The following is a 27832-nucleotide window of genomic DNA, read 5'->3' on the forward strand; positions in this document are numbered from 1 at the left end:
CCGGACCGTAACAGGAAGATGATTCCACAGGAGAGGAGCCTGATAGCTAAAGGCTCTGGCTCCTGATCTACTTTTGGAGACTTTAGGGACCACGAGTAACCCCATGCTTCTCAGAGCGCAGTGTTCTGGTGGGATAATATGGCACTATGAGCTCTCTAAGATATGACGGAGCTTGACCATTTAGAGCTTTATAAGTTAACAGTAGGATTTTAAATTCAATTCTGGATTTTACAGGAGCCAGTGCAGAGAAGCTAAAACAGGAGAGATATGATCGCTTCTTAGTTCCTGTTAGTACACGTGCTGCTGCATTCTGAATTAGCTGGAGAGTTTTTAAGGACTTACTAGAGCTACCTGATAATAGAGAGTTACAGTAATCCAGCCTTGAGGTAACAAAAGCGTGGACCAATTTTTTTGCATCTTTTCGGGTCAGGATAGGCCTAATTTTCGAAATATTACGCAGATGAAAAAATGCAGTCCGTCAGGTTTGCTTTAAATGAGAATTAAAAGACAAATCTTGATCAAATATTACTCGAGGTTTCTTACGGTAGTGGCAGGGGCCAGAGCAATGCCATCTAGAGAAACTATGTCATCAGATAAAGAGTCTCTGAGTTGTTTGGGGCCAAGAACAATAACTTCAGTTTTGTCTGAATTTAACATCAGGAAATTGGTGCTCATCCAAGTTTTTATGTCTTTAAGGCAATTATGGAGTTTAGTTAATTGATTGCTTTCTTCTGGCTTCATTGATAAATACAACTGAGTATCATCCGCATAACAATGGAAATTTATAGAGTGATTTCTAATGATGTTACCTAAAGGAAGCATATATAGAGTAAACAGGATTGGTCCGAGCACAGAACTCGGAACTCCAAAACAAACTTTAGTACGTAAGGATGGTTCATTGTAACGCCAACAAATTGAAAACGCATCAGATAAATAAGATTTAAACCAGCTTAGTGCTGAACCTTTTAAGCCAATTAAGTGATCCAGTCTCTGCAGTAGAATTTGATGGTCAATTGTGTCAAACGCCGCACTAAGATCTAATAAAACAAGTACAGAGACGAGTCCTTTGTCTGAAGCAATCAGAAGGTCATTTGTAATTTTAACTAGAGCTGTCTCAGTGCTATGATGCACTCTAAATCCTGACTGAAATTCCTCAAATAAATTATTATCCTGGAGAAAATCACACAGCCGACTACTTTCTCAAGGATCTTTGACATAAAGGAAGATTAGATATTGGTCTATAATTGGCTAACACCTCTGGATCCAGGGTGGGCTTTTTAGTAGAGGTTTAATTACAGCTAAAAGACTGTGGTACATAGCCTGTTAATAAGGATATATTGATCATATCTAATATATGAGTGTTAACTAAAGGAAAGACCTCCTTAAGTAGCCTAGTTGGGATGGGGTCTAAGAGACGTTGATGATTTGGATGAAGAAATCACTGCAGTCAATTCTTGAAGAGAAATTGGAGAGAAGCAATCTAAATATATATTAGATTTTACAGCTGTGTTTGAGGTTAGATAGGTACTATCTGAGGGCAAGAGGTCATGAATTTTGCCTCTAATAGTTAGAATTTTGTCATTAAAAAAGCTCATAAAATCATTACTGCTAAGGGCTAAGGGAATACGAGGCTCAATAGAGCTTTGACTCTCAGTCAGCCTGGCTACAGTGCTGAAAAGAAACCTGGGGTTGTTCTTATTGTCTTCTATTAATGCTGAGTAATAGTTTGCTCTGGCATTGCGGAGGCCCCTCTTATAAGTTTTGAGACTGTCTGTCCAGATTAAACGAGATTCTTCCAGTTTGGTTAATCGCCAATTCCTTTCAAATTTTCGCGATATTTGTTTTAACTTACGGGTTTGACAGTTATACCAAGGAGCGAACTTTCTTTGTTTTTTTAACTTCTTTTTAAGAGGAGCTACAGAGTTGAGCGTTGTTCGAGCGAGCCTACGGTGCTATCAACAAAATGATCAATTCGGGAGAGGTTAAAGTCGGCACGGGAAACCTCTGTTACTGAAGGTATTGGTATTGAATTTAACGACGAAGTAATCTTTTCCTTAAGTTTTGCGACAGCACTATCTGATAAACATCTAGTATAGTAACTGTTGCTGAGTGGCGTGTAATCGAGTAAAAAGAAATCAAAAGTAATCAGATAATGATCCGATAGCGAGGGATTCTGTGGAAAGACTTTTAGGTTATCAATTTCAATTCCATACGTCAGAACTAGATCGAGGTATGGTTAAAACAGTGAGTGGGTTCATGTACACCCTGACTGAAGCCAATGGAGTCTAATAATGAGATAAAGCGGTAGCCAGGAGTCATTATCAACGTCGACATGAATGTTAAAATCGCCTACAATAATAACTTTATCTGATTTAAGAACTAAACTGGATAAAAACTCTGAGAATTCAGATAAAAATTCAGAATACGGGCCAGGAGCACGGTACACTATAACAAATAATAGTGGCTGCGAGGTTTTCCAGGTCGGATGTAAAAGACTAAGAACGAGGCTTTCAAATGAATTATAATCTAGTTTAGGTTTAGGATTGATTAACAGGCTAGAGTTAAAAATGGCTGCAACTCCCCCTCCTCGGCCGCTGCCTCGAGGAATGTGGGTATTATTATGACTGGGAGGAGTGGACTCATTTAGACTGACATATTCATCTTGACACAGCCAGGTTTCAGTGAGACTGAGTAAATCAATATGATTATCTGATATTAATTCGTTTACTAACACTGCTTTAGACGATAGAGACCTGATATTCAACAGTCCGCATTTAATTCTCCTGTTTTGTCTTTCTGTCACAGAAGAGGTTTTAATTTTTATGAGGTTGTTATGCACAACTCCTCTTTGTTTAATTTTAGATTTAGATAATTTAGGCAGTCGGGGGACAGACACCGTTTGTATAAAACTATTAAAACTATGGCTGGGTAACTGAACTAGAAGCTCAGAGAGGCGTTTAGGACTGCGTCTCCGAGTCCTGGTCTCAACTCTGGGTTGTCAGGGATTTAAATTACTAATAAAGTTTGCCAGGTTCCTAGAAATGAGAGCAGCTCCATCCAAAGTGGGATGAATGCCGTCTCTCCTAATAAGACCAGGTTTTCCCCAGAAAGTTTGCCAATTATTAACATTACATTATTAACAGTCAGTGCCACATTTTAAAAATGTATACAACGGCATTTATAGAACTTCTTTTAATTTAGTACTCCAATGGTTTTATTTATCTTGTACAGCTGTTTTTTTCCTGCATGTTTGGCCGTGACGTAAAGTTTTATTTTATGATATTGTTTACATGCGCCTGTGAAGCACCTTGTAACCTTGAAAGACGCCATAGAAATCAAGTTTACTTACTAGCTTCCCTTCTCTTCTCTCCGTCCGTGTAGGCTCCAGTCTTCCTGCTCTTCCTGGACTGTGTTTGGCAGCTCTTGTCCCAGTATCCCTCTCGCTTCCAGCTGACAGATGACTTCCTGTTGGCCTTGCACGACAGCATCCACCTGCCACTCTTCTCCAGCTTCCTGGCCAACTGCCAGCGAGAGAGATGCAAACGCTCCCAGGTACGGGACACCTGAGAGGGGCTTTGGTATTCTGGCATTGCTCTTTATAACGGAGCCTTAGAGAGGAGTATTTTATTCTATTTAAAAACCAAGACAAATAAATGATCACAGAGAAATTTGATGCACAGAGTTGCATAGAAACAAAAGTATTCATCTAACAGTAAATTGATCACAGCATAAACCTTTGAAATGCATCCCCTACTCTACCCAGAACCTCGGGCAGTCGTACACACCAGTGAATGGCTGGAGAGACGTCCTTCATCCAGATTCTTCCTTAGATCCCTCTGACCCTCCTCTGCCCTCAGTGTGGGACTGGTCCCTGCAGTACAGCAAGCATAGACGAGACTGCTTCACCCAACCCGTCCCCCCAACCCCTCCTCTCCAACCACTGCTGAATGGCAACCTCAACACCAACCCAGACTCACACAGGGTAAGGCTGCCAGCTCTGTCATGATGCAACACACCCTCTAGTGGCCATTGTGGGAGCTGACAGGACTGACACTGCAAAGCATCCCATGTTGAGGTGTTAATGTCTTTGCAGCTTTTCACTTAAAATGGATCGTTTGAGACATGATGGATGTCAGCTGTGTGCATAGCTTGCTAGAAAACAACATAGATAATCTCTTTACTGATGAATAAATGTAAAAAAAAAAAACAGGGGTTATCAGTATCAGAGAACATGTGAGACTGTTACAGATTTTGTTACTCGGTCAAGTCAAGTCATATTTCTTTATACAAGCCCACAGTTAGCCTCAGGGGGCTTTACAGTCTGTACAGCATGGGACACCCTCTGTTCTTTTATATCCTTGCAGCAGATAATGAAAAACTGCTCGTACACAACACTTCCTTGTAACTGTGGATGAAACCTATAAAATTGAATTGTTAGATTGTTTTTGCAGGTGTGTGCGATTTAAGATTTTGACTGACAGTACCCCTCCCCCCCACATCCGCCCACCAGCTGACTGACACCATCCCTGGCTCAGTCTTCCTGCTCTCCAGAGGCACCTTCTCCTGTCCTGCTAACCTGCTTCCCTGGCGCAGCAGCAGCTCAGGCGTTTACAAGAAGAGCCACCGGAGGGCGCCGTCCTCTGAGAACGTGCCCGGACTGGAGAGGCTGCTGAAAGCTTGGGCTCTGGCTGAATTCCCTCAAGGCCTCACTTCCACCTCCGGACCTCAAGGACCACTTGACCCCTATGAGCCCTTGCTGCCCCTCCTCATGGGGCCCTGCATGGGCCTGTGGAGAGAGTGCTACCTCCGGGGGGCGCTGCATGCACAGGTATGATGGAGGTGGGATCAGACAGCGTAGCTCCATATAATTATCTGATTTCTCAACAAAAACTTGGTACCAAAATCTGTCATAAGTGACTATTTTGTCAGTGTTCCATAAGGATAAGGAATTTTAAGACTGATTTCTCTATTTTTACATCGCTTTGGGCCTCTAAAATATTTTGAATGAAACAAGCTGCAACAGAAAAAACACTCTGTTGTTGAACCATCTTGAACCATCACCACTTATCTGCAATCAGCTGCAGCTAGACAGTGTTTTGCTAAAAGGGGTCAGATGTCAGAAAGGCTGGGATCTACTGGCTTAAAGGTTGAGGCTGGTGATATTTTATCTTTTTATTAGTATCACAAATTGTCCTGAAGAGACATAAACCCAATAATGATATTATTCTGCTGTAGCCAATGCCTCTGTGACCCAGAACTCATTGCTGTATGACAGAGATTAAAAACACACATCAGAGAGCTATATCATTCAACTGGATGATATATTCTATATTTGAAACAACGTCACAGCTGCATTTTAAGGCTAAGGGTTTACAGACTCCAGTAGCTGCCCTGAATTCACTTATTTCCTCCAGGCTCAATGAAACTCACCTCAGACACACCTAAGTTTCAAACGCTGAGCTGAAAGGAAATGTTAGGATTTACTGGGAAGAGTGTTGACTTGAACCTGAAAGCCAGTGAAAGGTAAAATTATTTACTTTTTAAGCCATTAAAAGTGGAAGGGATGTGATTTACATTCATTTAAAGAGCATTTTCCCATCTTTCTGTGTCAAGGGACTAATGGAAGCAACAATTTTTGAATTTTGTCTAGTATCAAGTAAGACAGCTGCAGCCAGCAGAGTCTAAACAGGTTGCAATTTAATCAATGTACATCCACTCAAAGTGCTAATCTTTGCCGCTCACAGGTTCAGATTGATATAAGAAGTGTTTGACCACATTATGGAAAGGATGTCTACAGAGATAGATCTTTTTATTAAAGAGTAAGATTCTTTTTGTTTAACCAGAAACAGCCCCGAACTTGCCACTGTCAAACCCACCAGACTCCATTTACATAAATGGTAATTTTATAATTGTAAAACACACTTCATTCACAGTTGACAGAAGCAAAATAAAACTCAGAAAAACCTTCTTTGTTAGTCTTTCCACTGTTCCAACAATCACCAGCTCTGGTTCAGTTGAAATAAACCCTTACTTTACCCAGTCAGATGTGAAGATATGCTGGATCTATACAGGCTAAAATTACTGTTTATTTAAATGGAGTCTGGTGAGTTTGGTGATGGCAATTTTGGGGCTGTTTCTGGTTGAACAAAGAGGATCTTACTATTAAACAAAGAGGTCGACCTCTGTGAGGATCCCCTCCATAATGTTGTCAGACACTTAAAATAAAAATCTAAGCCTGTCTGTGACAAAACGAGCACTTTAAGTGGACGTACGTTGACAGTGCTCAGTTGCCATCAGTGATTACATTGCAGCCAGTTTTGCTGTTGCTGCATTGCTCTCACTCTATACTGGACAAAATTGCTGCTCCTATTAGTCCCTTAGAAACAGAATATGGCAAAAAAGGGTCCAGGTTTAAAAACACCAAAGTTACCCTTTAAGGGCAGGCATCTATTCAAAGCCCAATATATATTTAAGAAAATCACATCAGTTTACAGAACCATCAGATACGCAGCATTCATCATTGTCTAATTTAAATATCGCAGTGTCTAAGTGCGGATGTGTCATTGGATTCATCGAGTGGGCAGCATCCTTCACAAATCTTTTATTAAATTTTGTCCGCGAAAGGTCCGGAAAGGCTGCACATATCTGCTGTGTTTAGCCTCATCATGTCCTCTCTCACATCCTCTCACATCATGACTGCTCGCTCAGGAGATGACGTTGTCTCTTTGATGTGCAGATTAGTTTGATCGACAAACTCCCAATATGGATGTGGTGCAGCCTTTGTGATGATGTCTGTGCAACAGCGCGTCTATTGGTGTCCCCATGGTGATGTTAAGAATAGTCGAGCGCTGTGTGGGTAGGTGCAGTCATCTATTTTGAGGGAGCTGTAGAGGAACAAGTGAAACCTATCAAACTGCTAAAACACTGACTCAGGTTAACAGTGTAGAGAGATTAGCGTCAATTCTGTTCTTCTGTGTAACTGAAGTGTTTCCTCGACAATTTCACGCACCATTAAAGGGCCCCTGCAGGCCAACAAAACCCCTTTTCTTTCTTTTCATCTTAGCGGCATCGACACAAGATACCTATTCATTCAGAAATCCCTGAATGTTTGTGCTCGGGAACCAGTTGGTTTGTTTCACTGCCAGATGAACGAGAGCAAGAACCAATTTTACTCTTGTTAAACGTGGTGGTTGTTTGGAGTTTTGTTGCTTTTTCACAGTTGTATCCAAGTCTTAACACGACACTAAACAACTCTCATGTATAATGCAGCTCAGTACAAACAAAACCACTCACTACAGCATCACAAATTACTACACAGCTCTCTAACAGTATAAACAAAAACTGAGTACTGTAATCTTCAGGTAGGACAGAGCATTTGTTGGGTTGCATTAGGTTGCACAAGCGTACCTAATAAACTGGTACCTTAGTATACATGGATGTAACCGTTTTTTTAATTGTGAAAGGATAACGGTGGTGATATTCTATATTTTTGTTGTCATCAATAAACACAACAATGTGTTAGTCCGTCTCTCAATACTTTTCGCTCTCAGTCTGGAGCCCAGTGATCCTACTGAGGATGTAAATCCACAGACGAACGTAGTTACCGTGACATCACCCATTGGTTTGTGGACTCCCACTTTGAAGCCTCGAGTTCAACATTTCAGCCGTCGTCATGTTGTTTTCTTTTGGAGCCAAAGTGACCATATTTGAAAGAGAGGGTGGAGCTGTGGAGGAGCGAGGGGTGGACAGTGGTGACGCCTTGCAGACAGCCTGTCACGCAAAGTGGCACGCACTTAATTATGCGTGGCTTTAAGCCTTACTGAAATGTAACAAGGTGAGTTATGTAAAAATTCACCTCTGTACAGTTGTCAAGAATGTTTAATTTGGCTATAGAGACCAAGAGCATTTTTTGTACCAGGCTGTAAACATGTTCATTTCTGCTGTAAAGTGGGCATTTTAACATGGGAGTCTATGGGGACTGACTCGCTTTTGAAGCCAGCCTCTAGTGGCCATTAGAGGAACTGCAGTTTTTGGCACTTCGGTGTTAGTGGCAGTGAGGTTGCGGTTTGTGTAAATCTTTAAAAACAGGTCACAAATTCTGCATATAGTTCTTTATAAGGCTATTTTCTCTATCTTTGGCATGTGTTGCTCAAAGAACAATGAATAGTGCATTTGTTGGGGACTATTTTCAGCCGTGAATTAACACAGTGCATCAGGGCGAAGTGTAATGAAGAAACATGTTAACCAGTGCGATGGTAAGGCTTTATCATGTTTTTTTTAATACTTCAAGGACAACCATGCAGGTCTATGGCACAGAGAAATAAGACATATCAAGCTTTGAATAAATAAATAATTCTTGTTAGTCACATAAATTCGCCGTTTTCGTCTTTTCTTGGGATTTGTTGAGTGATAATATTTAAAACCCCTCTGGTGGGTGTGCTGAGGTGCAAAATGATGAAGGAATAGTATAGATTTTTGAAGGGGGGTTGTATGAGGTACTTATCCATAGTCAGTGTATTGCCTTCAGAACGTGGCAGTCAGTGTGCCCTGTTTGGAGAAGCAGGTAGGCATGCCGACACAGAAGCGCATAAATGTACTGCTTTGAACGGGGGCAGCAGAAAAATGTAGTTTAACCATTTAAAAGAATCAGTATCAGTCTAAGTGGACGCTAAATTGAGAATATTTTCCTTGCCGTCAGATGGCCTTTTCCTTTGGTACAACCACTGAATTTCCGTATCCCTACGCATAAGAGCAACCGTGCCATGCATTGTATTACACCACAGGTCAGCTGTTTGGGTCAAATTTTTAGCGGTTTGTGGAAGAGACAACAAATATTAGAAAATTATAAGACTGAGTGATTGTGACAGCGGTGACTAAATGCCAAGTATACAGAAGAGGAAGTTTGCGGAGGCAGACTGAATGGAACAAAAGAGAGAGATGTGTAGGAATATAGAAGTTCTACTGTTGAAAAAAATGTAGTGCCAAAGGAAGGGGCTGTCTGACGGCAAGGTAAAGCCATGAAAAAGTTCTCAGTGTAGCGTCCACTTAGACTGGTGTTGATTGTTTTGGGGACAGGCCTTGATTTAAGGGGCTAGCATGTTTTATTTCTGACCCCGTCCACAGCAGTACATTGCTTAGCTTCTGTGTTGGTATTCCTGCCTGCTTCTCTAAAGTGGGGGCGGGCCAACTGACATCCACAGAGGGTAATGCGTTGACTATGGATAAGAACCTCACACAGCCCACTTCAGAAAATCCAAACTATCCCTTTAAGTCAGTGACTATGAACATTAGAAGAGATCAACCTTGTTGTTTTCCATCCTCAGGCGTTCTCCCACCCCATCTCCGCAAACCACCCCCACCCTGTGGAGCGGCTGGCCCGGGAGGTGCAGCAGCTCAAAGACAAGCTGGCGCAAGTGTCCACCGGCACGGATCCAAACCCGGCCACCAAGATGTCCGAACCCCGGCGGACCGAAACCAACCTGAACCAAAACACCAACAACGGCACCTTCCTCTTCCCGGCGTCAAGGCCTCAGGGCACGACGATGCCCAGAGCGGTGCCCGCCCCTCCTACCTCCACCAACCACCAGACCTCCAGGGGGCCTCCACCCTCTTCGGCTCCACCATCCAGGCCCGGACACAAAGACAATGGCGGCAGCAACAAGCACACCTTCCTGTTTGGGCACTCTTCAGTAGCAGAGGCCCGTCCTGACCAGCGCTATTACCCTGCACCCAGTAACGCCAAGCTGCCTAAGAGCAACGGGTCCTCGATACCTTCCTGAGGTCTGGTCCTCGTCTTAACCGTTCTCATATATGATACAGACCATTCGACCCCACAACAGGTTACTATAACCCAATCAGCTGTCACTGGTATCATGTACTGAGGAGAGTTTCCCGTCTAACCGTATTTGATTGACTACAGAGTGATTAAATAAACATTAAGGTGGAACACAGTGATCAGTAACAGTATAATACAATAATCAGTGCAAGAGCTCCTGACTCTGCTTCTTATCGTCTGTACTGTATTAAAAAATGTGACAACTGTTTTGTATATTTGTAAAGAAAATCCTCAATATTCCACCGATGAAATATATCTAAAACAAAAAGGGCTGAAGATGCTTGATGATATAAAACAGAGCTTCAGAAGCACGTCTTAGAGTATCTTAAAACACAGTAGAACTTGCCATGACACATTTTGTAGACGTCATGTCGAAAGAAAGAAAGCTTGTAGTTTCCATTTTTAGCTTCTTATCCTTAAGGGGACACAGATAGTGGAGTGATAAGGTGGTTCTTAAGGGCACTCTGAAAGGACACATGGCAGTGTATGGACACACATCAGGTTCTCACTGGATCTAACCTGCGTGACGTCTCCACAAGACTTTTTTTTTTTTTAAACTAGCTCTTTAGATCTTTATGATGTCATTCTAATGTGCAAAAACACCTGTTCGTTTCCCAGCAATTGGATCTCAGCTTCAAATAGAGAACAATGTTTGGACGACGATCATTTTTGAAAACCGTCATTTTTTGAACTGCAGGCGCTGTGACCGCTGACTTTAATGTGGAATTTAGGGCATGAGAGCTATTTTGGTACTGCTCTCATATCTCTTCACTTGCGTGCTTTGGAGCAGCGAGAGGCCTATATTCAGAGTGTTATGTTAGCCTGGAAGTGGCTAAAGTCACTGCACATTATTGCAGTTTAATTCCTGCATGACTGACATCATTTCAGGGCTTTTGTTATATAATCTTAAACTTTATTTTTAAGTATTTTTTGCCTTTATTGGTCCAATTTTTGATGTCATACATGTAGATAAGTGTGATTGCTGAATTGTTTCTGACCAAATTTAGTATTATTTTGAGGATTTCTCCATCATGTCACGGTGGAATTGAAACACAAGCATTATTCTGCCTTTTAATCGTCGTACCTTGTGAAGGTACCAGTGTTGGAAGCAAAGGGAAGCTGATTTCTTCCTGTGTTTACTTTTCATGTTATCTCTCTTTTTTTGTTCCAGCCTAGAGGTGTATTAGTATGCAGCCAGCATTTAGGTCAAGGACTTGGAATTGTCTGACTGTATTTAAAAACACAGAGGGAAGTATGTGGTCCTGCACTTTTAAATCCAGACAGGTTGTCATTCGCATGATGTGGGTGTCAAGTAGATGCACTGGCGTCACTCCCACGGATGGATGAAATTATTATGCATTTGAAAAAGCATGTTTTTCTAAATTTTAGGCAGGATAGCAGTTGTCAGATGTGTGACTGATGTCGACCTTCTCTCTGTCAAAAGGTACCTCACTTGATAGCAGTATGAATTATTAAGTTGTTGTAAATATTCATCACATTAATATCCAGGCACATTGATATCAGCTACAGTTTCAGAGCTTTCCAGGTGTGATGCCAATGCATTCGCTTGTCTTCTGTGGAAGGGGCGGGGGGAATCTTTGTCCTGTCAAATTGAAAATCCTAATTTAATCTTCTGCTACACCGGTCTGCATCGGTCTGCACCGTTGTTTAATTTAATGTCTTTTTGGTACGAACATCACTTAAATTTGCCAGATGTACATATTTTTTGTATCAGCATGTTTTGATCCTGATAAATAAAGTGTTATCAGTTCATAAACTCTCAACTGCGTCCATAATCTGTGCCACAGAAATAAAAATCTGTCCTCGCACACAGCTCACAAACTTTATTTTTTAACAAAATAAATATTTACATATGATCTGGAACACTTAAAAAGTAGCATGGCACTGTACATGTTAATTTAAAATCCAACCGTATTGCATGATATGTATAGTCAGGATAAAACAATTTGAGAATCATGTGCAAAATGCTCAATACTTTCACAGGAAATGTACAAAGTAAGAACTCGCCTGACAGGAAATGCTGAATATACAAAATATCTACTGCACAGTTAGGTCATGTAAAACTCTGATTTGGTCTCTCTGATGTCCAACATTATGTTCAGCAGAGTAAAACTCAGTGTTTCAACTGATCAGTGTTTTTATACACAAGTAGGAAGAAAACCTGCATGCTGTTTAAAACATGAACAAGGTTTTTTGGGGTGGGGGGGGGCTCATAATGTTGTTTCACCACACGAACCGAAATCTAAGAGACCTTTCACATTTGTTATGATGGCGTGCAAGTTTTCAACCATGTCTTGAGATGCATTTTGGCACTTTGAACCAATGGATGTCATGCGTTCTCACGTTTCACCTGGTCACCACAGACGACAGAGCAAAGAGAGACAGAATAAAATAAAGTGGCCATTAGCTGTAGTCCATGTCGACATGTAGCTCTCATGGCAGTGGCAGTGTGTTAAAAATCAATCAGGTCATAGCTGAAACCAAAAGATTCAAGTCCAACATCTCTCAAGAGCTTCATCTTTACCCCCACCGACTCCCGTGCTCCTGCTGCAGGATGCCGTCGGGCCCGTAGAAGTACCCGGAGGAGGATGGGCCGAGGCCTCCCAGCTGCCGGATGGACTTGCACATGGGGCAGGGGTAGTCGGAGAGGCCCTCGATGTCCTCGAAGGCCAGGTTGACAATCTGGTCACAGCAGGGGTCGCAGTAGAGGTGTCCGCAGGAGAGGCGCTTCAGGCGGGCCTCATAGGTGATGCAGCACTGGCAGTGTGGCAGGTCGGGGCCCAGCGACAGGGAGCCGGTCAGGGAGCTGCTCTCCAAGCTGCCGGCCTGGCTGGAGCCCTGCTTGGTGGGAGACCTGAGAGGAAGGAGGGCAGTCAGGACGGTCAGGACAAAAGATTGTAATGCTGAAATGCGAGACGACGAAATGAATAATTGATGGACATTCAAAAAATTTAGTAATAGCTTCATTTTTTTTTTTAAAGTAAAAAGGCCAAACGTTGGCTCGTCCAGCTTCTAAAATTTAAACATTCTCTGCTTTTCTCTGTTTTATATCATTTTAAATTGAAAATCTTTGCATTTTGGACTGTTGGTCGGACAAGACAAGACATTTAAAGACCTCATCATTGGCTCTTTTCAAACTATGAATTGATTAATAGGAATAAAAATGGCATATGCTATTTGCACCTAAGTGTACACAGCCAAAGTGGCCATTTACACCTGGATGTATATTCCTGAGCAACTTAGCAACGTCAAAGTATGACACGTCTATTTAGCTCTTCTACTAAAGTTTACGTACACAGTGTGTAATCAGCAGCTTTATACATCCCAAAACTAAAAAACAATAACTCAACCAAGTCTAAAAATGATAAGCCAACACTGACTCACACAGAACTCAAACTCCTGTCTCATGTGTGAAAGTCCTGTGCTTGACCCTATTCACCGACTGCAGCTTACTCCCTCCATGGACTGCGTCGCCTCTTTATGCTACGTCAGCTGACTTTCTGGCACTATGTGTGTCATGTCTCATCAGTCACTTTAAGTTAAGGATATTATTTTCACTTTATTAAAGGTCCAGTGTGTAGGCGTTAGGGGGCTATATTGGCAGAGATATAATATAATGCAATAAGTATATTTACTTTAGTGTATAACTATCTGAAAATAAGAATCGTCGACCATTCGTGTTTTAGCATCAGCCCTCTGTGAAGAGTGTCAGAAAAACTTTTTTTTTTTTTTGCGTGAAACTGCTCCAATCAGTGTTTTTAGTGGTTTCAATCACCTGGTCCATTTGTTTTAAAGAGAAAAAGACCTCCTAGGATAGTTTGGCTCCTGGTAAAAACCTCCCGAACATCTCGACCAGAAATACGGTGAGCACGCATTTGCAGGTGCTGGGAAAGCAGACTGTCTCCAACATGCTAAATATCATCAGAGAAACACAGATTTTTTTAACATGAAACAGCTTTATCCATTTTTTTTTTTTTAATCCAGTTTTAATCACCTGGGGTCTCATTTATAAACTTTGAGCACGCACAAAACAAGGCCTGAAAGTGACGTACGCCATTTCCCACACAAAGCTGTGATCTATAAAAGCAGACTTAATGGGAGAAACTTTGACTCATGCTTACGAACATTTTGGAGATGAGAAATTGGGGACACAGATGGTGAGGAGGAAGGCTGCTTTGTACAAAGTGTTGGATATTTTTTGGCACATGTCATATTTGGCTTTTGTCAGTAAGTACATTTTTAGTTTGGATCCTGCACACTGTTTCATAAATGAGACTCCTTGTCTGTCTGTTTTGGAGAGGAAGAACCCTGTATGGACAATTCGGCTCCCAGTAAAAACCTCCTGAACAATGAACACTGGTTGCAATCTGCAGTACTCACCACTAGATGGCACTGAATCTCCCTCAATCTTACACACTGGACCTTTAAACAGATTTGCTTGACGTGTAAAGAAAAAATTGCCAAACCAGGGCTGCAACTGATGATATTTTCATTATTGATTAACCTCAAAGTGATTTTCTTGATTAATGAAGTCACTGTTTCTGTAAAGTGCCGAAAAAATAGTGACAAATGTCCCTCACAGTCCAATCTGACGTCTTCAGATGTCTTTCTTTGTCAAATTTATTCCATTTACAGTGATATAAAACAAAAGTCCTCACATTATGACACTAGAACAAGAACATTTTTGATAGCTTTGTTTGAAAAATGACTTTAAGTGATTAATCAATCAAAACAGAAGCCTTAAATCTCCACTACACCATGTCACAAACATGTGACAGCAAGTGTACTTGAGACACAAGAAGCTGGGATCAGGCTTTTCCGGTGCGCACACTAAACACAGATTTAATGCTGGTGTACAGATTTGTTCCAGGGAAAAAATAACTGGTAAAACAAGACCTGAAGTGATCTCAGTCAGGGTGGAGCTGGGCCATTGCTTCAGAATTTACACTGTGGAGGTGTGTCTGCTGACATTTATCTGCCTTTACACTGAGCCTGCATGTTCTGGGTCACACTCCGACTCAGGTACAGTCTGTCACTACCTGCAGCTCATTAATGGGTGCAGCGGATAATAATGGCACCCTCATATTGTCTGACGCCTACTGAGACATGTACTTATGATGTCAATCAGGATTCCTCTGATGTTCACATTCCTGCACTGGACACATTTGGCTTAATGAGGATTTCAGATTCTCTAAGTTGTGTAACATGAACTGGCCTTCAGCTGAGGCAGAGCTGGAACAAAATGAGAGCAAATTATGACTCAGAAAAACCTGTTGTCATAACAACTGAGAAGTGCAGGGCGATATTTCCTCTTAACAGTCTATTTGTGTCTGATTCATCACAGGCTGGACTGACATTTAATCGTTTCACACATCAGATCTGTGCTCAGTTACTGAGCGCTGGTCTTTGCAGGAGGATTACACAATTAAGGATTATACGCAGAGTGCTGGTTTTAAAACATACAAGCAAATATGAGAGAAAAATAGATTCACAGGGGAATAAAAAAACACGCTGAGATGCCCAGTAAAGTCATGACTGATGCACACACACGGGAACATATATAGGACTGATACATCCGGTTAAATACAGGTTGATCACTCACTTTGACGACGATGAATCTTTAAAGCAGTCGAAGCTGAGAGCTGCTAAGATCCTCCACAGCAGATCCATGCCGGTTCCTCTCATGGTAACATCCAAATTTCATCGACCTGGTTTCTGGAGAGCGTCATATTTTTTCAGCACGACACCAGTGAGTGTGTGTTGTCTTTAAATCAGAACAAAACAAGAGCAAAACAAAAACGCTGCTGCGCCACCCCCCCTCCCACGCTGCGTGTTTAAATGTGCGAATGAAGAGGATGTGCCATCATCATCATCATCATCCGCAGGCATCTGAATGGAGGTAAACAAAGCGCTCCTCTCGTCTCTCTCTGTGTGCGTGTTGGAGTCGATGGTTTCTGCTCCCGTCGTGTCTCCGCTCCCCTTCCTTCTCTTCCTCCTCCTCCTCCTCCTCCTCCCCAGCAGCAGCAGCAGCGCGCAGTGGACACACAGAGGCGCAGCTGAGGTGTTTGATTTGCAGCAATCAGAGACAGAAGCACACCGGACCTCACCAATGAGCTCAAAGTGGAGCAGCAGGATGAAATGGCCTCCAGATACTGATGAGGGTGAGACATTAGATTTCCACCACTTCCCAAAAATCATCAGAATAACTCCAGCACCTCTGGATCTGTTATTCATAGATACAGATGGAGGTGTGTGATCTGAATATTCAGTCACAGGCTGTTAAAATCACAGTTTGCTTATTATAGTGTCAATCCAACATTTTACGTTTACATTTTATATTTTTCCTATAAAAAATAAATAATACAATTATGCCTTAAATTGCACCACCAAGCGTCTGTAATTGGGACACTCATATTGGGTATTTTCATTACAAAAAAAAAAAAGTGATTGAGTGGAAATAATATTACAAGTTTATTCAAGGACACAGGTTTGCAGTGTAGTTGTAGCCTCCTCCATGCAACACAGAGAAAAGGTGTGTATGTATGTATGTATATATACACTAATCGGTCACAACATTCAAACTACTGACAGGTGAAGTGAATAACTTTGATTATTTTGTTCCGGTGCATTGTTCTGCTGGGAAACCTTTGGTTCTGGCATTCATGTGGATACCACCTGACATGTCCCCCCCCCCCCCTTCAAACACTGTTGCAGGCCAAGTAGGATAATGCACTATGCCACACTGCAAAAACTGTTTTAGAAATGGCATGTGGAGCGTGACAAACAGCTCAAGGTGTCGACCTGGCTTCTAAATTTCCCAGGTCCCAATCTGTTCAAGGATTCTTGTGATGTGACCCCAGATGTTCCCCTAATCCAAGGTGGGGCCTCCTTGGATCAGACTTGGCTCTGACCTGTGGAGGCATGGACACAGGATCTCTGGGAGTGTCCTGCTGTGTCTGGCACCAGTGCGTTGGCGGCAGATCCATTTAGTCCAGTGGGTTGTGAGGTGGGTTAATGGCACGTGCCACAGATGCTCATTCAGATTGGCATCTGGGGAATTTGGAGGCCAGGTTGACACTTTGAGGTCTTTGTCACATTCCTTGGGCCATTCCTGAGCCATGTTTGCAGTGTGGCATGGTGCATTATCCTGCTGGGGGGCCACTGCCATTGGGGAGTGTTTATGCCATGAGGGGGGGGGTCTGCAACAGTGTTTGAGTGGGGGGGACATTCATTAATCTTCTAACCACTTCATCCTCTTGAGGGTCGCGGGGGGGCTGGAGCCTATCCCAGCTGACATCGGGTGAGAGGCAGGGTACACCCTGGACAGGTCGCCAGACTATCGCAGGGCTGACACATAGAGACAGACAACCATTCACGGGCAATTTAGAGTTATCAATTAACCTAGTCCCCAATCTGCATGTCTTTGGACTGTGGGAGGAAGCCGGAGTGCCCGGAGAGAACCCACGCTGACACGGGGAGAACATGCAAACTCCACACAGAAGGGCTCCCACACCTGGGATCGAACCGCCAACCCTCTTGCTGTGAGGCGAGAGTGCTAACCACCACACACTCGGGCTACAACTACATTTCACTGTGTAATCCTGTATAATGACAGTAATAAGTCCTTTAATGCTTGAATAACCTTCTAATATTATTTCCATTCACTGTCATCAGTAGTAGGCCTACTAACACATCTTATGGTATCACTTGAATTTAGGCAAATTTTAAAATGTAATTCTCTCATTTTAATTTAATTTTATCTCATTTATCCTCTTTTTACTTAATCATATTAATTTAATGTCTCATTTTGACCTTTATGTATACATACAGTCATTCAGCCTCTTTCCTTGCACTCTGCAATCATGGTTCACCTTTAACATCAGCATTCAAGTCTTTTATATTTGTCTTTAAATCACGTACCTTCATACTGAGAAATACTTCTTTAGGTGGACCGAATGGTTGACCAGTTCATTTTACATTGTAAGCATCACCTGAAGTGACCACCAGATGGCGACAAGTATTTGCCATAAAACCAAACTACAGACACAAAGGACACAGGTATTTCATCATGTATCATTTTTCTCTCTTAATGACAAGAAGCATATTTATATAATTAATGAAGAATCATTAATCATATTATTAACATTCGGCAGCACAGCAGCCCATTTCCTGTAAGCTCCCATAAGACTGAGAACATTACTGTCAGTTTGTCTGTCCTTCTGACGTTAAATGCCTCATGGAGATTAATGAGTCATACATTATCATTAATACTGTGAGATTTAAATAATGCACAAAAGGTCAGTTCATTGCTCAGTACGTACTTGTGCAGTTTTACATAAAGCCTCTGTTTGCAGTTGTGATTCATTACGTTACATTTACAGCTGCAGATAAGAGCTGGCGGAGGCACATCATTAAACCGGCCCCGACTGCATCATTGTGTCCAGGAAATTTGATCCTGTTTGGAAATTAAATTGTGCGTCAACCAGGCGTGACCCTGCTTTTTGTTAAGGCAAAGAGGACACAATTGTAAAACAATTATGAGTCGACAGCTGCAGACACACATACAAAGTGCAGAGCTGCAAGTTTGTCTCTGGAGGTATAGTTTGGTTTGCAGAGATGATAACATGGTGTGTCAGGGCTTCAGCCAGCTGCCGGCTGCTGCAGGGAAACATGTGCAGCTGTGTTCATCTGCTCTGTCACATTACCAACAGGTTCCACTGCAAAGATGGAGAGGTGTTGCTCATCTTCCTTTGTCCTCTTTCTCTTTATTACAGTGTAAACTGTCACATGATGATTAGTTCACTGGTGTAAAAAAAAAAAAGTGTCAGTTACACACGCTGAAGTCCTGAAGCTGATTTACTCTGATGGACTCTGGCCCATGTCACATTAAGACAATACAGAGTTGGAGAAATCTTTTTTAGGTTAGGTGCTTTGTAGAACTGTGGGTCATAGGACACTGGGAACATTAGACCCTGGGAACATAGGACGTGGAACATAGGGCCCAGAGATAACAGGACACCAACACAGGACCCTGGTAACATGGGACAAAAACAAAGAACCCTAGGATCATAGGACCTGAACACAGAATGTGGAACATAGGACCCTGGGAGCATACGACACACCAAAGGACCCTGGGAACATTAGACCCAGAACGTAGGACCCTGGGAACACGGGATGCGAACATAGGAGCCCAGGAACAAAGGACCCTGGGAACAAAGAACACGAACATAGGAGCCCAGGAACAAAGGACCCTGGGAACAAAGAACACGAACATAGGAGCCTAGGAACAAAGGACCCTAAGAACATAGGACCCTGGGAGCAAAGAACACGAACATAGGAGCCTAGGAACAAAGGACCCTAAGAACATAGGACCCTGGGAGCATACGACACACCAAAGGACCCTGGGAACATTAGACCCAGAACGTAGGACCCTGGGAACACGGGATGCGAACATAGGAGCCCAGGAACAAAGGACCCTGGGAACAAAGAACACGAACATAGGAGCCTAGGAACAAAGGACCCTGGGAACAAAGAACACGAACATAGGAGCCTAGGAACAAAGGACCCTAAGAACATAGGACCCTGGGAACAAAGAACACGAACAAAGGAGCCTAGGAACAAAGGACCCTAAGAACATAGGACCCTGGGAGCAAAGAACACGAACATAGGAGCCTAGGAACAAAGGACCCTAAGAACATAGGACCCTGGGAGCAAAGAACACGAACAAAGGAGCCTAGGAACAAAGGACCCTAAGAACATAGGACCCTGGGAGCAAAGAACACGAACATAGGAGCCTAGGAACAAAGGACCCTAAGAACATAGGACCCTGGGAGCAAAGAACACGAACATAGGAGCCTAGGAACAAAGGACCCTAAGAACATAGGACCCTGGGAACAAAGAACACGAACAAAGGAGCCTAGGAACAAAGGACCCTAAGAACATGGGACCCTGGGAACAAAGAACACGAACATAGGAGCCTAGGAACAAAGGACCCTAAGAACATAGGACCCTGGGAACAAAGAACACAAACAAAGGAGCCTAGGAACAAAGGACCCTAAGAACATGGGACCCTGGGAACAAAGAACACGCACATAGGAGCCTAGGAACAAAGGACCCTAAGAATATAGGACCCTGGGAACAAAGAACACGAACAAAGGAGCCTAGGAACAAAGGACCCTAAGAACATGGGACCCTGGGAACATAAAACGTAGAGCACAGGACACTGGTAGCATGGGATCCTGGTAAAATAGGACACGAACAAAAGACTCTAGGAACATGGGACCCGAATATAGGACGTGGAACATAGGGACCTGGAGACATAGGACCCAAAACAAATGACTCTGGGAACATAGGTCCCTGGGAACATTAGACCCAGAACAAAGGACCCTGGTAATGTAGGATGCAAACAAAGGACCCTGGGAACATGGGATCCTAGGAACATAAGACACGAACAAAGGACCCTAGGATAATAGGACCTGAACAAAGAACGTGGAATATAAGACCCTGAGAACGTAGGACTCTGGGAGCATAGGACACGAACAAAGGACCCTGGGAACCTGGGGAACATGGGATCCAGGGAACATAGAACATGAACGTTGGGCCCTGGAAACACAGAACATAGAGCATAGGACCCTAAAAACAAAGAACGCAAACAAAGGACCCTGGGAACATAGGAATGACCCCAAACTTAACATTAGCTATCTGAGGCTAATGTGTTGCTAACTTGCTAATACAACACATTAAATTACTTTAATTTTACTGTTTATGTTACTATTGTGTGTTTTACTCTTTTTACTTGCTGTTGTTGACTCTGTGACTGGATCAGTCACTGTGTTGTACTTTATATAGGAACTTAATGTTGATCTTTCTCTGGTTTCACTTCCTAGCATGAGAGACAATGAACATATATGAAACATTTAGCTGATTAATAGCATGTGGTCTACCTGGTGAGCTACTGGGACGCCCCAGAAGTTAGCCTAATATTTATTTTTGTACGAAGAGCAACTCCCAAACTTATTTCAATCCAACATTTGACATAATAAGAATTAGTCAAGGATTAACCTATCAAAAGAGAGGAAGAAAAACAGTTGATAAATTAAAATGGGTCAAATTTGGGTTAATTATACGGCCAATTAAAAGACTAAAAACTATTTTGGGGAGGTTTCTTGCTCCTAACACCTGGTGTCAGGTACTGAGAGGACTCAGTAGGTAGGCAGCGTGTGTTTTGACTCTACCTTAACAACCACCAAGGTGTTTTTTTGTGACCAAATTATCTGCAAAAGATGTTACCATTAGCTTTAGCTGTACTTGTGCTAGTTTGCCAAAGTTAGCACGCCAAACTGTGATTGCTAGCATGATAAACATTACATATATTGATATATACATATAATTGGCCATGCTAACGTGTTTAGCTAATGTTAATATTAAGCCTTCTACACATGTTAGCATTGTCATGGTGAGCATGTTACCACACTTCATATGGAAGCATAGTAGTGTCCGCATGAATACAAGGAACACACCACCAAAAAATTAAAAATTCACCCTGTAACTGAAATGAATAGATGCCATTTAACATTTTAAAGTGCTTGAACCCATTGAAACCAATATAAACCTTTGTGATATCATTGCAGGAAATCTGTGCCTCATAGACACACATGGGTTGTCTTCATTATATTTTCTGCAGCTCTTAAAAGGTTCCATATTCCAGTAAAAGGCGCCAATAAAACATTACAATCATATGGTAAAGCAAATTAAGCTCCCCCATACCAATAATATATCGCCTCGTCACTCTTAAACTGTTTCATCACTCTTCACAATCTCACTGAGCCGGACAGATGGAGACTCTGCACGCTGTTTGCAGATAACAGCCTTTCAGGCCAGCTGATCAATAGATGAACCAAAGAGACAAAAGCAGCTGAAAGCCTGAAGCAACATGAAAGACCTCAACTGATGTGGCGACAATCAGACGACAGCTGGAGTGTCAACGGAAATGTGACTGGAAATAGAGGTGTTACACACATATGTGTCCATGAACGAAGGTCATGTGGTTTAAGATCAATCAGAGATGTTAATTTCCTTAAAGGAGAAAGACAAGTATTTACATTTATTTCCAGGAGGTATGAGTGAGGATTCACAGTTTGATTCATTGTTTTATAAGTTTATAAGTTGCTTTCGCTGTTTTTTAGTCGTGGCTTGTTCTCTTTTATCTCAGTTTCTGTTTCTGTTTCTGTCCTTTTACAATTTTAAAACACTCTCAGTCCGTATTTATGGTATTTTTAAGTCTTTTATTTTGCGACACTTGACAAATGGCAGACTAATTTAATGACTAGCTGGTGAACATAGTGGAATATTCGGTAGCTAAAACGCCAGGTGTTTCCTGAGTAGCTGGTGGAGACCAAAACAGAGCACAAAGAGTGAATATTGGACTTAAATTCACAACTCCAAATGTTGCTCTGTGTCCTTATATTTAATCTAAATAAAATACTACTTTTAAATGCACTAATGGAAACCTGACACATTTTTGGAACTGCTCCTGCACTGTAATTTGAGCATCTTTCATTCCGACCATAAGAGTCCAGAGTCCAGTGTGTCTCTGACATCACATTGACGTCCGGTGCCAGTTCAGTTAATTTTCACACATTAAAAAATATTTACAAGTACAAATATGACAAGTGTTAGAAAGACACATGACAATAAATAACAGAAATGTGCAGCTGGTCAACTTCATAGGCTAGACGTTCAAGTTTTGAATTAAATCCTGCATTCAGATTAACTTTGCTATAGAATTTTGAATTGTAAAGTGTGTGCCAGCTTCAAGAAACATAATTAATTGAATAACTAGTTCCTATTTGAGTTTCAGAGTTAATATAGGCTTTATTGCTGACCTACAGGCTCATATGTTGTGTCATGGTTCCAGTATCACTAAAGCTTATATTTGTGTCAGGTACTTTAAAAATTAATAGAAGAGGATTTCAGTAGTTTTCCACCAGGGGCATCCTTGTGATTTTTTTCTCTTTAACATGGCCAATTATAGGCACGAGCCCAAGCACGTGCAGGGAGAGGCTCGTCTTGCACAGTTCATTGCACCATCCCTTTGGTGCATATGGACCACATCACAGTCTAACCGAGACACAGAGCAGGAGCGCAGAGAGCGCACTGTCCTCCTGCTTCTAACTGTGTGTGCATCCCATATAAAGTGTGACCTTGTGCCGTTTAGACCCACTGACGAGTGAATCACACAGGAGGAAACATAAATCAGCGTTTCAGGTTACATGCAAACCCCCCTGCTCTTCCTGGGAGGAATGGTGTCTGCTGGAGGAGGGATGGGAGGGCAGGAGGAGGAGGAGGTGGAGGGGGCGGTGTCTCCATCCAAGAGGGATGTTGTGTAGTAAGTGAAGGGGGCGGAGGGGGGAGGAGGGTGCAGCTCTCTCTGCTACGTCAGCGCACATCACAGGGGCACACAGAACCTTTTTGCTTCAGGTACTCGGGGTGACTCCCTGCACGGAAAAAACAGCGAATCCCGGTCACCCTTAAACGCGCTGACCTTCCCTCCACAAAGGTAAGAAAATCCACAATCCTTAAATCTGCAGATTAATCTTAATCCTCCTTTCAGTGCGCTAATAACCCCTAATTTCCTCAATTGCCGCCGTGTGTGAGAGTGCATCCATGTGCATGATAACAGGAGGATTTGCATGTGTGTATGATACAAATCGATATTTATTTATGACTGAAAACGAGTTTAAAGGCCTGCGCTGCGATACGCGATGACCCCTAAACCTGCACCCGAGGGGAAGCAAGGAATAAGTCGATTTTTGCATGATAAAATTGAGGCTTTTCTTTTTAAACGTTGCGTTCATATAATATTTTAAGATTTCTAACAGCGGATTTTGGCAAAATGCGCCCTTGGTTCGTGTTCTTGCCGGGAGGTCTTGTGCGTTAAGAGCGATATCATCATCCATCCCAGCTTAGAGGATTCACTCTGAGGACAAGGAGGCAAGGAGGGAAGGGTAGGAGGTGACGAGTGTTATGTTTTATTGTCATTAATCAGATCATATAGCCAGCTTTCCAGTCATCAATCCAGTTTTGTCGAATATGGTTTTGGCACCGATGCCCTTGCCCCTCTCCCTCTCCATCGCCTGTTCCGCCTCTCTCCTCAGCAAACGGTCATATATTTCCACTTCTGCTTTAACCCCACTTTTTGTGAGATTATAGGAAGTTGTCCTGTTTATGTGTGGCATTGAATTTGCAGAATATCAGTGAAAGCTCAGGGAAAATCTCAGTGTTGCTGGGTGCCCTCTCCTGCGTCGTGCGCCAAAATGACCTTGTAGAAACCCAGCGGGGAGAATGTGATGGAGAAAGAGTGATGAGCAGTTTTTTTCCTCCTTTGCTTTTCCTCTGTGGTGTTGCTCTGCGGTGGTTTATGTCAAACGACTTTGCCCAAAGAGGGACATTGTGTGCTTTTATGAGTGTCCTTTAATTGTTGTTTGAAAGAGGAATAAGGTGGAAGCTGCTGGAGCCTGACATGGCACTGATTTACTGTCTGTTTCATGTTCGGAGGTGGGTACAAATTGGCATGTCTGATGTCTTGTCCCTGTGGCAGCCATGATTGCAGCTCAGGCAGTTTCTGAGCTATTTATGCATCCAGCCCACATGAGGCGGGTGGCAGCGAGGGGAGCAGTGAGGACAGACTGTTGCAAACCTGCAGGAACACTGACAGCCCTCTTTTCTTTAAAAAAAAAAAAAGTGATCTATGGTTTGTGATTGAAAGCCTGACACACTTTCAGTCTCTTAATTAGCCCGTATCAGGCCGCAACAAGAGCAACATCTTTACCCTGACATTCAGTCTAACAGCTCCTCTTTAAAGCAGCTTACAGCGATCAAACCAGTCCTTTGACAGTTTTGTTTTGCTTTTTGCTGCTGGTTGTGAAGGCAACCATCCATTCATTCTTCAGAAAGATGACGCTTCTATTTCTCTGTTGTGGTAATTCAGTGTTGGTTGTGTTTCTATACAATCCATCCTTCAGTTCATTTTCTACACCTGTGCTGGGCTGGAGCCTTCAGACATGCAAGTGGAAAGCATACCCATTCAGAGACGCCCAAATGAGCCAAAGGATTCGAACCCCAGTCCCTCTCAACACTGCAAATTATTGTCTATGATTTTTGGATTTGAACCCAAGTGGAGCTGCCTCCCTAAAAGGACAGTTCCCCCAAATAAAAAATGCATATTTGCCTCTTACATGTGGCATTTATTATCAGATGTTGGAGATATCAGCCGTAGAGATGTCTGCCTTCTCTCCAGTATAATGGAACTAGGTGGCACTCAGCTTGTGGTGCTCAAAGCGCCCAAAAAATACATTTGAAAAACTCAACAGCAATGTCTCTTTCCAGAAATCATGATCCAAGATAATCCACAGACCTTGTTGTGAGCGGTTTCAAGTAGGAACTATTTTCTTTCTACCTGAATCGACTCACAGATTAGAGGCTCGTGTTCGTGACAACATGATACGTAAACATTAATGGCGTCCTCCTCCTTGGCTGTGCTGTAACGTTAGCTAGCTCAGTGGTGCTTGGTGAGCTAGCAGTAGATGCACCCTTCCCTCTGCGTTGTGAGCACAGTCTCACTCCGAATTCGTTGAAATCCGGCGCTTGGGCATTGACTTGCGGTGTCACAAACCAATGAAAAAAGCTGTCCTTTAACGTTAGCATGATACACTGCCAATTGCGGTAATTGTTTAATGGTGCCTGGTAGGGCTCCAACGATTAGTCGACTAATCAATGACTAATTGACTATTAAAATAATCGGTGACTATTTCAGTAGTCGACTAATCGGTTTGAGTCATTTTTCATAGAAAAGTACTATAAAAGTACCCCAAAATACTCTTACTGCAGCTTCTTACGTTCAGATATTGGCACCTTTACACACTCTCCCATGACGGTGAACTAAAACCCTTCGGCGTGCGTATGAAACAAGACATTAGATGACATAATTTTGGGGTTTGGAAGAGACAGACCAACATTTTTCAACATTTTAACACATTTTTCGATAAAATGATTAGTCGACTAATCGAAGAAATAATCGACAGATTAGTTGAAAATAATAATGAAATAATAATGAAAATAATTGTTAGTTGCAGCCCTAGTGCCTGGCAGCGTCAAGGGGAAACGTGGCGGGACAAGGATGAAAGTTAAGGCGGCAAAACAATCAATCAGTCGTGTACCTTAAGATTCTGAAGCCAAACCCTGTACTTTTTTCCTAAATCTAACCACATGTTTTTGTTGTTGAAGGAAAAAAATGTAAATTTGTGGTGCTGACATTTATTTTGAAAGAGACTGTATGTAAACGTTAACTTTCCTGTGAAACAGAAGTGTATTTTGAAAGAAGACAATGCATGTAACAGGCAGAACTTGACACAGTGTCCCAGAACGTCAACAACAACACACCCAGGGTACCTTTCACATCGTATCTAGACATGGAAAGTCCATGACCAAACGTCAATATGTGAGAATGTGTCGGTCAAGATGACGTTGGCGTGAGACGTTTGGAAGACATTTTGGTTACCCTGCATCACAACTACAATCACAACAGAGACAAAATATCAATGTCACCTGTCGTCAGTAGCCTATTTCAGGTCAAACTGGCGCTGGCATTAGACGTCCCGACATGAAAACATTTTCACCACCCGACGTCACAACCTCAATTCAATCAAATATCAACATCTAAAAACGTTGCTGGCAAGCTGAGAATTGTCTGTGTGTATTTCTGTCATGCATGCATGCTCGTCGTGATGTAACAGTAATTGGGTTTCCATCCACCTATTTTTATTCGCACTTTCAACAATCGCGGAAAAAAACTTGAATGGAAACGCCAGAAATTCGACAAAAGGCTGAAATATTGCAAAAAAGTTTTTACGCTTGGAGGGGGTGGAAAAGTCAGCGTATCGATATTAGGAAAATGCAACTTTTGGCAATGGAAACAGATTTAGCGAATAAACAATGACAATGAGAGGTAATTACTCCAGTGTCAGGTGAGTGTAGGCTATTTCACAAATTACCTGAATAGACTTGATGTGTTGAATACCGCTGCATCATGTGCGCTGCCTGGTGTACCAACACAGACATCACGGCATTAGGTAGGCTACGCTGACAATGCTGATATGAGTGTGATGAGAGCTCTCGCAATAGCCAAGAAGTTCCCAAGGAATCTCCCGGTAATTGTTTACATCAGTTGTGGACACGAGACGCTCTCATTGACGTCATCTCACGGCGCCCTCTTCTTCTACGGGTGTTCTTTTGCATTTTTATTTTCCATGAGAAGCGCCACCTTCTGCTCGACCTGTTGACTCCCAGTACTCGCAAAACAATAATGAATAGAAATGTGCATAAATTCACATTTTCTTTTGCACATTTTCACAAAATTCGCTTAAAAATTTGCAATACATTTGGATGGAAACCCAGCTAGTGGCTATCTGTCTTTCTTTGCCTCTTTCATTTCTTTCTTTCCTAAACCTAACCATGTTTTTGTTGTTGAAGAGAAAAAAAGGTCAATTCGCGTTGTACCGATGTAGTGCGTTTATTTTGAAAGAGACTGTATGTAAACATTACATTTCCTGTAAAAATGGAAGTGTATTTTGAAAGAAGACAATGCATGAAACAGGCAGAAATAATTTATGTTATCAAGGTATGAATACTTGGCACAGTGTGACGATACGATATTGCCACACAAAAATATCGCAATACTATGCTGTGTCAACTTTTTTAGATAATGTTGGAGGGTGTAGTTCGGTAGAAAGAAAATAGTTCCTACATGAACCTGCTCACAACAAGGTCTGTGGATTATTATGAGTAACCAGGTCATGATTTCTGCAAAGAGACACGGATGTTGCGTTTTTCAAATGTACTTTTTTGTCACTTTGAGCACCACAAGCTGAGTGACATCTAGTTCTGTTATATTTGAGAAGTCAGACATCTCTACAGCTG

At 42.3% G+C, this 27832-nt stretch overlaps 2 protein-coding genes across 2 annotated transcripts in view; both read left to right on the top strand.

Annotated features, from left to right (window-relative positions):
- mtmr11 (myotubularin related protein 11) overlaps window positions 1-11608 on the top strand; it is a 51057-nt gene extending 39449 nt beyond the window's left edge. The window contains exons 14-17 of the mRNA XM_049582915.1: window positions 3382-3552; window positions 3764-3982; window positions 4511-4828; window positions 9324-11608. Coding sequence (XP_049438872.1) covers window positions 3382-3552; window positions 3764-3982; window positions 4511-4828; window positions 9324-9779 — 1164 coding nt within the window. The 3' untranslated portion in view covers window positions 9780-11608. The remainder of the gene's footprint in view (window positions 1-3381; window positions 3553-3763; window positions 3983-4510; window positions 4829-9323) is intronic.
- An 11653-nt stretch (window positions 11609-23261) lies between these two features.
- Window positions 23262-27832, top strand: part of sv2a (synaptic vesicle glycoprotein 2A) — an 84208-nt gene continuing 79637 nt past the window's right edge. The window contains exon 1 of the mRNA XM_049582918.1: window positions 23262-23414. The gene's annotated coding sequence lies outside the window, so the exon portion shown is untranslated. The remainder of the gene's footprint in view (window positions 23415-27832) is intronic.

The sequence above is a fragment of the Epinephelus fuscoguttatus genome, linkage group LG8 (genome assembly GCF_011397635.1).
Source record: "Epinephelus fuscoguttatus linkage group LG8, E.fuscoguttatus.final_Chr_v1".
NCBI classification, from domain to species: Eukaryota; Metazoa; Chordata; class Actinopteri; order Perciformes; family Serranidae; genus Epinephelus; species Epinephelus fuscoguttatus.